Source organism: Streptopelia decaocto (assembly GCF_964273445.1).
Source record: "Streptopelia decaocto genome assembly, chromosome: 1".
NCBI lineage: Eukaryota > Metazoa > Chordata > Aves > Columbiformes > Columbidae > Streptopelia > Streptopelia decaocto.
In genome coordinates, this window is record NC_138663.1 from 179,258,873 (window position 1) to 179,272,043 (window position 13,171).

The window sequence follows — 13,171 nt, forward strand, 5'->3', positions numbered from 1 at the left end:
GTTGGTGAAGCTGTGTAGCTATGGAACCCAAATCTGCTCACACCTGGCCATGTTTAAGTGTAAGAAAACGGCACAAGCGATCTCTCTGACTCCATCTATGCAGACACGGTTTCAGAGTCTGCGCCTTTATCAGCTGGAGCCACACAGGGGAAGGAAGAACAGTGGGATCCTGTCTGGGGAGGTTCTCAACAGCACAGGAAAACATAAAATGGACTTTCTTTTTTCATCATCAGTAATATTTATCTTTACTATTTTCTCTCACTTTTTGTGTGTTTCAACCTGTCAACCTCACCACCCATTTCTGTCAGGGTCTCTCTCCCCATATGTCATTGCACTTCCAAATCAGCTGCCACTGCCATTTCTTCCTCTGGAGGTCTCCGTGCTGCCTGGGAAAAATTTAAATAAACAAAAGGATGGCAGAAAGAGACCAATGTATTGCATTAAATCTGATGTTAATGTTCCCCTGCAGCACCGACAATTATCACTTACCACTGTAAATCCTGTGATATTTGGTGTGTTTTGACTCACAAGGTCATGGGAGACTCCTGACTTCATATTTTATTTGAGAGTGTTTTCATTCCTCAAGGTTACGGAGAAAAGCTTACATGTGTGAACCCTACTGTGAAAAGCTAGCAAATTAATTAATTCTACTTTTTAGTCTTGTAATTTTTCAGTTTATGTCATGAGGTTAGAGCGCATTGAGACCCAAGACTGATAATTCTTTCCAAACACATCCTGAGAGACCACTGGCTGTGGGGATCACTGTGAAGCGTGACAGAACCTGGGGTTTGCAAAAAACCCTCTAGTGCCGTGAGAAAGCCTGAAGCACTGTCTGGATGAATCAAAAGGGAAAAAGCCTAAATGTACAGCAGCCTCACTGTGCCATGTTCACTGTATTTCTGAGACAACCGACAGCTCCTAAACATCAATTCTCTTGTTATTCTTCATGTCCATCCTTCCTGGAACCATTACTACTATTTCTATGTTAATCTTTTTAAATACAAACATTTACATATTGTTCAGTAAAACCATTCACTCTGCCCTGAATTTTTCAATTACTGTAAATTTCTTCCTGTAACTCATCAAAAATGCAGCTTGCCAGCACCTTCAAAGCCCATGGATGACCTTATGGTTTCTTTCTTCTTGTCATTTTACCCCACAACTGCCATTCTAAGGCAACCATGTGAACAGCCCGTGTATCTCACAGTGTTAATGCACACTTTGTCCCAAATTTATCTTTAAAGTCACATCCGTACTAAGACACAACCTAAATAAATTAGCTACATTAGGGTAGCTAAATTAGGGTAGACTGTTTGTTATAGCACCTACAAATAATGAAGTTAATATTCCTTGAATGTAATATGCATATATTACATTTAAACACTAGCCCTCATTTTATATGTCTAGGATGCAATTTTTTTTAACATGGAACCTTATCTCCTAATCTCTACTGCAACAGTCCCACCACAACTGTAATCATTATGCTAAACAGATACGTAAAAAAAGGCACAGAATTTATAATATTGTTTAAAATTCCACGTGTCAGGCATCAGGAAAAATAAACATGTAAGAGGATATTAGGTGATCTTGACAGAAGAAACACATCAAAACAACAAAAGAAAAAGATTAATCCTACAGAACGTGAGGCATAACTTTACAAAAATTCCCCAGAAACATAAAACGTATTATGTATTCTCCATACAATAAAGAAACTGTCTTTCATAATAACAATAAAAAAATAGTGTTGATAATGGAGAATTCCATTATGAGATTAAATAGCATATAGACAAACCAAAAAAAAAAAAAAGGCAAGACAAAAGGTCTTCCAGAGGCATTCAACATCCATGAATTACAAGTGGTCACACTCTGACCTAAAGGCAGGAAACATCCTTCCAAAATGAAAAAAAAAATCCAAGAAGATGACAAAAAAGACAAAGTTTTCTTTATGACACTCCATTATGCCAAATCACAGAATGAGTTGTCAATTCTCCGTGGCTAGGAGAAAGACTAGTGTGTTAAATGATTCTCCTTACATTTTATTTAGATCACTTCTCTTTCACACTCAAAATGAAGTCAATAAAATCAAAGGAAAGCAGGATCAGGGCTAGTTTATACGTCATAACATTGTACTTTCTGTACTGCCGCACAGTATTTCATTTGTTTAGATCTTCAATAAGAGGAGATTTTAGATGAGCATTCTAACAGAGAGAGTAAAAAATACTCTAAAATGACCAGAAAACTTTGCTATCCTTTATTCTCTTAACCCATATAGGTGATAGGCAAAGATTTCAAAACCTGTAGCTGTATGTGAACACATCTGCAGATTTAAAACCACTTAGAGAAAACTGTTACACAAAGAATCAACCTCTGTGTATCATAATTTGGATTATACTTCAAGTGTCATCAGCAGCAGATAGTTTACTCACCTGGTACAGCATGATAGGTTCTATGCTGTATCCCAGCATATCAGCAAACTCCTTAGCAATAACTGTTTTGCCACAGCCCTAATGAGTAAAGAAAAAAAAAAGAATTAGATAACATGCTAAGGAACATGGGTAAGGAGGGAGAAGAGAAATTTAAAATCTTACTTTTCCTCCAATCAAACACATATCTTTAACCATATGGGATTGCATCATTTCTGCCAACAGCTGATTATGGCTGGAAGTCCTTATGAACGTATCTGATCTAGGATGCTTTTTTAACAGCCCAGTCCCAGATGGAACCTATAAGAAAAAGAAGAAAAAAATAAAAACAATAAAAATGCTGAATAAGCTGTACTGTGATAACTTAACGCTTTCTGTGGACTGGGTTACACTTCTCCAAAACTATGGTAATATTTTACTGATGACTGTCATCCATCAAACCCAAATCTTTCACTTAAAAAACACTAATCATATAACTTCTAATAGACAATCTCCTTCACATCTCCTTTGCCCACTCTTCATGAAAAAAAAAGTGAATCAATTAAATTACAGCAGTGGTGTCTGCAAAGAACTTGAGGCTGTTCATAATAGAGACACAATAAAAAATCAACAATATTTATGGCTCCACAGAGAAACATGGAAGAGAAGAGCAATCTGTACTGCGAAAATCTGAAGGAGCTACTATGACCAGAAGTTTGGGGAGTTTCAGTCGTTCCCCACTTGCCATTCTAGTCCGGGAACCGTTTCATCTGCAGACTCCTTATGCCCTCCTGTTCCCAAAGAGACATTCTGCAGATGTATATTCAGAAGACATCACCTAAAATACACGTCAAACAAAAGCAAAAATGTTCCCCTCAAAAAAGAGCTGAATCAAGTCCCTACAGACTCACGTTTTTCTGATAAATTCCCATTTGCTGTTGTTTCCCTTTTTCACCTCTCTGAGGATATTCCTCATCAATGTCAATACCATCTCTCTGACTTCCACTAATTCACCTTCTTTACAGACGCTCTAGACTCTTCAAATTTAACATTAACTTCCAATTCTCAGGTCAGCATCTGCTTCTTGAGCAAGACCTTATTTCACCACCTAGCAGGTCATAAACTTAATTGGAAGAAAATCAAACTAATCATATTTGATGTGATTACTTTTCTTCCCTTTTCCCAACATCCTGTGTCAGAACATTACCAAGGACTCATTAGATTTTATTTAAAGTGTACACAAAGACAGACTATTTTTTTAATTAAGAGGAAAAGGAAATCTAACACCAAGAGCATCATAAGTACTCTCTCCTATTCTAATCCAATAAAAAAATATGAAATTTAGAGGTTTTTCTTTTAACACAAGAAACTTAAATGAATGACATGTAGGAAAGTATGAGTTTATCTAGAAATAAAATCTTTTGTATTCATAATATAATATTCCAGTATCTAAAGGTTTTTCTAATAAATATAATGTGTTCCACTACCAAAAAATATTCAGTGCTAGTGAGTCTTAGTTATCAAGAGTAAGTGTCACACTCTCAAAGAGATGAAAACAAGTTATGGTATCTAAAAACATATATAGTTTGATGAATACATAAATTCATACCTGGAATGTCACTTCTTTATCACCAATCTGAACAGTTACATCAGCCAGAAAGGGTTTGTTCCCATGTGCACTTTCTACTTTCGTAACCCTTCTAGGATGCAAATGGCTTTTTGCATCTTGAAGCTCAAAACGCTGTAGAATTAAAGAGTGGGAGAAATTAATTATTAAATACAGCTTTCTGTTTTTTTTTAAGCTGTTCATTCTGAAAACAGGGCCAGAAGCACACTAAAGATTAATTGCTTGTGAAATCCTAAATCCATCTACTTCAAATGCCTCTGTTCACATTCTCAATGGCCTATATATTTTACATTTAAAATCAAAGTAAAAGATCATATATTATCTACTTATTCTGACTGTAAAGACAGATGTAAAGTGAAAATGTCATGTGGCGACTTTGCCAAGTCTTATCCTGACAGACTGAAATAATAAGAGAAACGGATGATAGCCTTTAGCATGTGTAATAATAGATCACCTGTCTCTGCAGGTCATTATAATCAATTGCAGATTTAAACATCTGGCTACCAATAAAAATAACCATCAAACATTATGTTTACTTAGCTCCACAGCCTTATTGTACAATGAAAATTGAGGACAGCCTGTACAAATTAAACCTTCAGCATGTTCTGGGTATATCAAGGACAAAAACCAGGACATTTTCCTTCTCAATTATCTTTTAAGAATTATACTCTGTATTCTATGCTGTATTTAGAAAGCATGAAAATAATTTTTAAAATCCCATTAAAAGTCTGTTTTGTTGGGGAATGGGAAGTTATATCAGGGGAGTTTATGCAGAAAAAAGCCACTAACTGAAATTACCGAACTCATGGAGACATTTTATTTAACAGAGTGAAACCTGAATAAACAAGAGAAAAAGGAGTATTATCCAACTCTTTAGAATCCTTAGCAAAAATATTTTTATACCGAAGTCACTAATGTAAAATAATTCTTTAAAAGCATGTAGTTTTATTACTACTAGGATTCACAGCACCGGCTATTTAAGTTTAGAAAGAAAACTGAGATGCCTTCATACAAGCGCTTTGGCTATTCATTACTTTGCAAATTCCCATTCTGGAACAAGAGCCTACAAAAATTTCACATTTAAACATGAATTTAAGATACATGTGCTTTAGGAAAGGTCTGCACCAAATTATACTCTCGTAACAGCTAAGTCTACTTCAGATACCATTAAATGTTTGAACAACAGCAGCGGGCAAGAATGCCTACTAAGTAGTATCTCGAACTATAATTCTAAGAAATGTGCCAACTATGGTTCTGTAAAATGAACTACAAATGTTCTCACTCTCATGTTCATTGGTAAACTTCAATATTCTTACTAAGTTAACAGCATTTTGGATTGGGCCAAAGCTGCTCATACACAAAACTGCAAACTGCTTGTACACTAAAATCCCTTGATCAGATACCAAGAAAATAAAGTAACTTTGAGCAAACAAGGTCATCTGCACCAGCAGCCTTCATACCAAACAAGGAAGATTTGGAGACAGCAGTAGCAGACCTTGTACACAAAGGTCTTGGGAATCTAAAGACTCTGAGGTGGTTTTTTATTTGAATTTTTTCAGGGTTTTGGTGCTGGTGGTGGGTTTTTTTCTTTCACTTTTTTTTTTTTTCAGTGCTTAAAACGTTGTTGAGGGTGCTGCAGTTGGCCTTTTAGACCCCAAACCAGGACAGCGAAAGACGACCATCTATCTCTGTGCAGAACCTTCCTGAATTTATAAAACTTGAATTCATTTAACTGAATCTGTACAGTTTAAATTCATCACATGTAACCACAGAGATGCTGCTGAACTGGAACTTTAGTTTAGTAATTAAAGAAGTTACAACAGTTATACCTGGACAGAAGCAACAAGCAAGAAAACTGTTTGAGGCTTTCAGAGTAAGACCGATCTCTTTGATGCAGTTCTTCATTTAGAATTATGATAGCTGGATATGGAATCTGAGTGGAGTGACATGGATGTACAACACACTAAACATACTGCTGCCCAGGGAAGTGGTTGGGTCACCATCCCTGGAGGTGTTCAAAAGACATGTAGATGTGGCACTTAGGGACAAGGTTTACTGGTGGACTTGGCAGTGCTGGGTTAATGGATGGACTTGATGACGTAAAGGTCTTTTCCAACCTAAATGATTCTGTGATTCTGCCTGAACCAGAAGCAGCATCCTCTATGCAAAGTCCAAGTTGGTAGCTGCAAATAAAAAAGTATTTGTGGCTTGGAAGGACAATATACAGTATCAGAAAGTTTGTGAGACACTTAGAATGTCAGTAAGCAGTCTTATTGCCTCAGACTCAAGAGGAAAGAAAAAAGAAAAGACTGGCCACCAAAAACATGGGAAGAGGTTTGGCAGTCCATAATCATCAGGCCACATTCTGCATGCTTAGAAACATGTGAGAAAAGGCAAACTGTAATAATTAGAAAAAAGGAAGAAGAGGAATTCTGACTACTCGGAAGCATCTAGTGATGAGTAATGTCTCAGTATGGAAACTGCAAAAAATACACTGGTGATCCAGCTGGTCATAGAAACAGAGAGCTTGAATGACATGTATTTGCAGAAAACCACTATTCTGAACCCACATGACAGCAAAGCTATCCAAAAAAGGCATCCAAAGGCAACTGATCTTGAAGATTCCCAGCATGGGAAGGAAAAGGAATTTTTTAAGGAAAAAGAGGATGTAACTGTTTCACAAGAAGCAAAGTATGAACTGCAAGTGCAAGATGGGATAGACAGATGAAGTCTGAAGGACAGATTCCACTCCAATGGTATGTATTGACACTGAAAGAGCTGGGTGAGATGCTCTAGATCACAAACACTAATTTTCAGCAACATACATAACTCCTACAACATATTCAATAATGAAGGAAAGCCGCCACTATAATGAAGTTCTAAAAGGATAAATGGAATAACCCAGCATAATTATAGGTTTTGTAAGCTGTTATTGAGCATGGACAAATCAACAAAACAGATCTGATGAACAAAAAGCAAACACTGAACAAAACCAGAGACTAACACAATCTATAATCATACTATAGTTGAATGCATTTTGCGCATGTGATCTCTCTTCTTATTTTAGTATGTCCTTTTAAAAGCAAAACACCAGAGGTATTTTTTAAGCATTTTACAACCTTAACAATGAAAGCAGCTACTTTCACATTAATTAACTGCTTACATCATGAGGGTTTTTCTGTAGTCTTGAACGGAGGTCTACCTATTCTACAGAACATAAGAGATTTCACCTTTCACTATAATGAAAACTACTTATGAAGTCTGTCTTTTTTTAAATACTGGTTTAGCATCAGCAATAATGTAGCCATTTAGTTTACATAAGATTTCTTTTTTTTATGGAGTAGTGAAGTAACATCAGACCGGAGAACTACTGTCATAATCTATTGCTCCCTGGAATTATAATATATAAGTGCAATACTTACTTTTAACGCATCTTGGACTGCAGTCCTGCCTTCTTTTCCAAGGAAAACATTATAGGGATAAAGCCGGTCAACAATATGCTGGACAGACATCATAGGAAAGGAATCCTAATTCAAATTTCAAAATACAAATTAAAAAAAATAAATGGCTCATTTTATCATAAGCTACTAACCTGAAAATCCTGTATAGCACTGAACTTAAAATAAACTTGTAAAGGCAATATACGAATGAACACTGCATGTAGTATTTAATCAAATGTCAAAACAGGCATTTCTCAGGTGCAACTTTTTATAATATAAATGTCTAAAAGTAGATTGGAAGAACTATGTCCTCAAAACTACTTTCTTTCCTGTGCATACACGGAAGCTACTGGCTCAGATACCTAAAGACATTTAAGGTTAGGAAAGACAAATCCCACCCCAGGTAACTCAGTTTCATAATACTACTAGAAAATAATCACTGTGACAAGAAATCTGTATTACAAGAATGATCTACTCATTCACAGCAACTTCTAGCATTTTGTTTTGATTCTGTTGCATTGTATAGACTCTACTTAACAAATCAATTCCCAGAAATTTCCGAATACTTTGATAAAACATTTTGGTTTGAAATGAGTTACGAAGTATGCTTGCACTTTCTACACAAAATGGTAAACAACTGTTTTTTACTACCTTCCTGTTAGTTGTACGTACAAACTCTTTTGTTAGTTGCTGCCTGAACTAGATAAAGATTGAATTATTTTGCCACAGTAATAGCGAAACAGATGGAAGTGCATTTATGAATACTCAAGAAACATATGCCTTTCATACTGGAAAGTGTTTCAAAACCCCTAAAGATCGTTTGTTTTAAAAGACTTGCAAATTTTTAAGGACTACTTGTGTGTAACACTAATGAAAAACAGTGGACCAGCACTACTTTTTTAAGCCTTCATCAAAGTAAGTAAAAAGTAAATAACATAACTCAAATAAAATCAACTAATTTTCAGTTATACACTTGGATTTACATAGGCACTCAACTGAAAGAAGAGTTGCTTAGAAATGAAATCACAGAACGCATATTTTTTTAAATGCATAATTAAATTCTAACTTACAATCATTAATACTATTTATAATGTTCCATATTAAAAAAAGATCAGTAAAAATAAACCACTTAAGGCACTGTAGTAAATGTACTGCTTAAAGGGTCAGAGAGCCCTTTATCGCATTTTAAAAGCCCTCTGTCTATAGATAAAGACATAACATATAATTTGTCCACATTATCTCAAATTAGTAATAATGACAATGACGTGTATGAAATTAGCCTATTCAGAATAGCACCCTATAAAAAATTCTCCCTTTCAGCAGGCACCAGTTTTCAGCATAAAAAGTATATTTTGGGACTGCGTGAATCCATGATAGAAGACAAGAAGACTTCTGTCTGTAGTCATTACAATGCATTCCCTCCACACTTCTAAATGGTTAAATCAACCAAGCTAGAAGTAGAGGATGGCATTGACCCTGTACGTGAAGGAAAAATGCTGTAGCTAGAATCACTGAGAAGAGTCAGCTTAGAAAACCAAGTGATTAAAAGTAATTCTAAAAGAAACAGTTCTCGTCTACCTAAAAAAGTCACTGTCATACAATGCTAACACTTCACATTCACTAATGTAAAATAAAATGCTTCCTTCATTCCATAGTTTAGATAATAGCTTAGAGCTCATTTTCTTTCCATTACTCTGAAAGCCATCTGGCTTTCATTTAAAAATAATTTTTCACTACAGGGTTCAAAGAATAAAAAGTTGCAACTTATTTTAAAATCCAACATATATTTCTTTCCTAAAGCCCTCCAAATACTGTTTCATTTCTGTGAACTTCAATTGTAATCCCTTCTTAACATCTGATGTAGTATCACTAACTCAGAAAAAAATTCTGTCTGTAGGCATCCAGCACAACTGAGGGGACTGAGCATCACAGTAACACAAGTAATTGGTATGTTTTAATGTATATAATAAAAAAAAAAAAATATGTAGAAGTAATCTGCCACTGCGCAGTAACATAGGTAGAACGACTGCACAGGAGACACAACAGAAACTTCTCCTAAGAGTCCTTTCTACAGACATCTGCGTCTTGGAGAGAGGTTTTGAGAAGCTGTCTTGGCATTTTCTCCTCCTGGGCTGACTGTACCTTCCTGCATGCAAAGGGCACCAACCACCCCCCTTTATACAGATCTCATCTCGCCAGCTTCCTTCAGGAGGCACCTTCTGGTTTTATTTTGACTTTTTACCACGTCACTATGAAGACCAGGGCACAAAAACCTGTCACGGAAAGCAGAAAGGCTGCCACAGCTCCAGTCCCGACCTGCCTGATCTGCCGCTGTGAACTCCGCGAGTGCAGCTGTTTTGTTTCCCAGCGCACAACCTGCACCTTCAGGTGACCCTCTGGGTCTGTGTTTATTCTAAATCCAGCCCCTCCAGTGACCTAACATAGGCTTTGTCTCGTGCAACTTAACTGCCTCCTATACCCATATTTGAATAGTTGTTTTGGATCCTTTTAGGTGTCAATGGAGAGTAATAGGTGTCTCTGTAATGCAATCAGTCTGATTTTCGTGCATACCATTAAATCAGAAGCACTTTTTATTTCTCTCCACTGACTACCTCAGTGTCATCAAGTAAACTGCAGATGCCCTTGAAGTGAGGTGAGATGATTTAGTAGCACAAAAACCATTATTTTGAGCACTAAGATACATTTAATCACATCACAAGTCTTGTGTTGTGCCATACTTTGTCCTTCATGCTTGTTATGCTATATATTTTGCTAAAGTTTTATCCAGAGACCTCTGACTGGGGCTTTTCTCCCTCAAACCATCCTTAGCTTTTTCAGGGTTATTTTTTAAATGTTCATGTTAATCTTCTAACACCATGAATAATCCAGATAAAATTTTGAGAAATTTTAAACCCATGCAGTTTCACAGTACATGTGTGCGCACATACCAAAATCTGAACTGCAGCCGATAAGCTGTCTAAAGGAAAATCTGGAAGTCCCAATGTAGAAGATTCTTGAGAGCAGAGAGTTGTAGCAAAAGACAGGAGCTGAGAAACTCTGCATAGAAAAAAAATTAGTTACAGAGTTTTATACATTCTATCTATATTTAAAAGACTAAAGCCCAAAAAGTTAAATAAGTATGAGATGCTGAAACTATTTCTGAGCACAAATAAGTAAGGTGTGATTGAAGTTCTAAAGCATTAAGTATTCATCATACGAAGGCTGCATACGAAAAGCTGCGTGAGCATACACCCACACATATTAAAAAATTTCTTCAGTTCTGGTCTCTATGCAGTGATAGAAGATACAAAAATAGCAAGGAATCCAGAAAGGACACTGCTTTTCTTAATTCCACTTTTATTTTTTTTAATTATGAAAAATTACCTCTCTGTGGAAATGTTTGATCCAATTGAATACAATAGCTGAAGATGGTCCTGAAAATAGAACATAAAATCACAGAGGAAATTAATTTTGGGATCATACTGTGGGTCACAGCGCACAATATATGAGGTATTTTCTGTCTTCCCTCTAATTCAGACATGAGGAGTCTACTCTTTGACACAGAATTCATTTCATTTAAACAAAAAAAAAAGAAGAAAGATTATAAAATATTTACTTTAAGGTTATATTGTTTTACAGAAGTTATTTTTCTGCTGCAGCATTCCTTGGCAATTCTAAGCACGCTTTTCAGGAATTTATTAGGCCCCACTATGAAAAATACCCTTTAAGATAAATTTATTACTCAAGGCTTCTTTTCAGAGGTGAGTTAAGTAAAACATAACATCAAAACATTAGCTCTACTCAGTACAGATAATCCAACCCTTCTGCTACAACACTTACCTTAAAGGGCAGATGATAAACATCTCTAGCTTGAAATCGAGAGCGAAGAGGGGGATCCAAAGGGTTACCAGCGTATTTAGGTACTGGCAGGCCCAATGCTATCACTCGAAAATCCTCACTGACCCGAACAATCTTCCATGCATCCAACTCTGATTTTGTATGATCCTAAATTAATTAAAATCAAGCAAGAAGAAGAAAAAAAAAGTACTATTTTAAAAACTTACGATGACTAAGGTACAGATTGACTAACAGCCCTGGTCCTTCAACCTAAATGTGGTGATGTTCTCATCTTTCATTCAGAGGGGCTAGAAAGCATTGGACTAGTCAAATTTGTGGATGGTAAAAGCAAGTTTTTCCAAAATGAATGCAGTTGGAAAGCTTCATTAGGTGCCGCTTTCAGGTCTGTAGCAATTTGACCAAAGACCCCTGAGGCAGTCAAAGTCGAAAAGGTGTCATTACAGCATTGTTTACATAAAGAACCGAAAATAAACTGACCACAAAATGTATTTTATTCTAAAACCTTAGAAGTGGGCTACCATAAGCAAGTTTTTTTTCTTCTTTTTTCCTCTCTTATAACTGTAAAGGAGACTAAAATGTGCATTTTCAGAGTTTTGTTTACAAATTATGCTTTATTCTAAGCAATAATACAGAACTAGACTCCTTCATGAGGACACTAAATGTTGTATTTCACTTGTCATATAAGAGATTCATTGCATACAAAAATCGGACTCTTTAGTCTTTCCTACATCACATTTAAGTTTTCCTTGGAACCAAACACAAGGAGATTTCCCACAGACCTAGATATACAGTAATTGTTCACACAGGAGAAGAGAAAATGAACATTAGCTTCTATAATACAATGTTCCCCAAACAACAAAACAACAATATTAGATTCAGTAGCGTGCAAGAGATTAATTTAATTCATATACTATTAGCAGTGGGCCTAAGGCTCTCATTTTGAAACATTTTATCATTAGAAAAGTGTTAGAAAGGAAAAAAGAAGAAAGGAAGATGCTTTGCATGATTGTAACCAAATACTGTCTAAGTTTGAATTCTCATTTTCAGTCTCTAAATACAATTGCATTTTAAAAACTTACACTTAAAATATAATAATAATTCTTTCAACAACTGCATCTACTAATTAAATATTATCTAAATGTTTTTGGAGAAGGCATGGATCAGAAGAATTGTAACCACAGACGAGAAGCCTAAGAGATAACGACATATTTTTCAGAAATCCAGCATAGTTGGCAACTTCATACAGTCAGGATCACTGACAGAAGGCTTATTTCAAATTTCCTTCCTGTGCCACATGGGTCTGAATTATACACCTAACCACAGTTACGTACAACAGATAAAACATAAGCAAGCAGGGGTCGGACTGACAAGCGTGTGATCAGAAACTTACGGAAGTTACGGGAGACTGACAGGTATGTGATCAGAAACTACAGTACATGAAAGTAAGATGCGCAGGACTACTGGAAACTGCCTGACGGAATTTAGTGAGGTGCCCAAAAGCCTGAAAAGTATCTGCTCAAATTTAAGCAGTAGGACTCAAAGCCCAGAAAAAAGGAAAGTGGTTGAAGTAGCAATGGCAGCAGGCATTAAAATCCCATTTCCTATGAAAAGAAAATTCTCTAACCATTTCCTATAATTTAGATTGGCTGTTTACATATACTTCTGTAAACTAAAGGTGAAACAGCACTGATGAATACAGCGTTGCTCATCTTGACCTCATTTTTTTGGTATCCTAACCTTTGAAAAGTTTAGCAACAAGTCTATTGCAATGTTGAAGTATTATCCAAAATTCACAGGAACAATTTCAACTTAAATATCTTTCCACAAGTGTATTTGGTTATTCC

The 13,171-nt window shown here is 35.9% G+C and overlaps 1 protein-coding gene across 1 annotated transcript in view; it reads right to left on the minus strand.

Annotated features, from left to right (window-relative positions):
* VWA8 (von Willebrand factor A domain containing 8) overlaps positions 1-13,171 on the minus strand; it is a 186,568-nt gene that overhangs the window by 136,040 nt on the left and 37,357 nt on the right. The window contains exons 6-12 of the mRNA XM_082050523.1: positions 11,310-11,474; positions 10,854-10,903; positions 10,418-10,526; positions 7,452-7,556; positions 4,012-4,143; positions 2,589-2,723; positions 2,427-2,504 (exon numbers count right to left, since the gene is read on the minus strand). Coding sequence (XP_081906649.1) covers positions 2,427-2,504; positions 2,589-2,723; positions 4,012-4,143; positions 7,452-7,556; positions 10,418-10,526; positions 10,854-10,903; positions 11,310-11,474 — 774 coding nt within the window. The remainder of the gene's footprint in view (positions 1-2,426; positions 2,505-2,588; positions 2,724-4,011; positions 4,144-7,451; positions 7,557-10,417; positions 10,527-10,853; positions 10,904-11,309; positions 11,475-13,171) is intronic.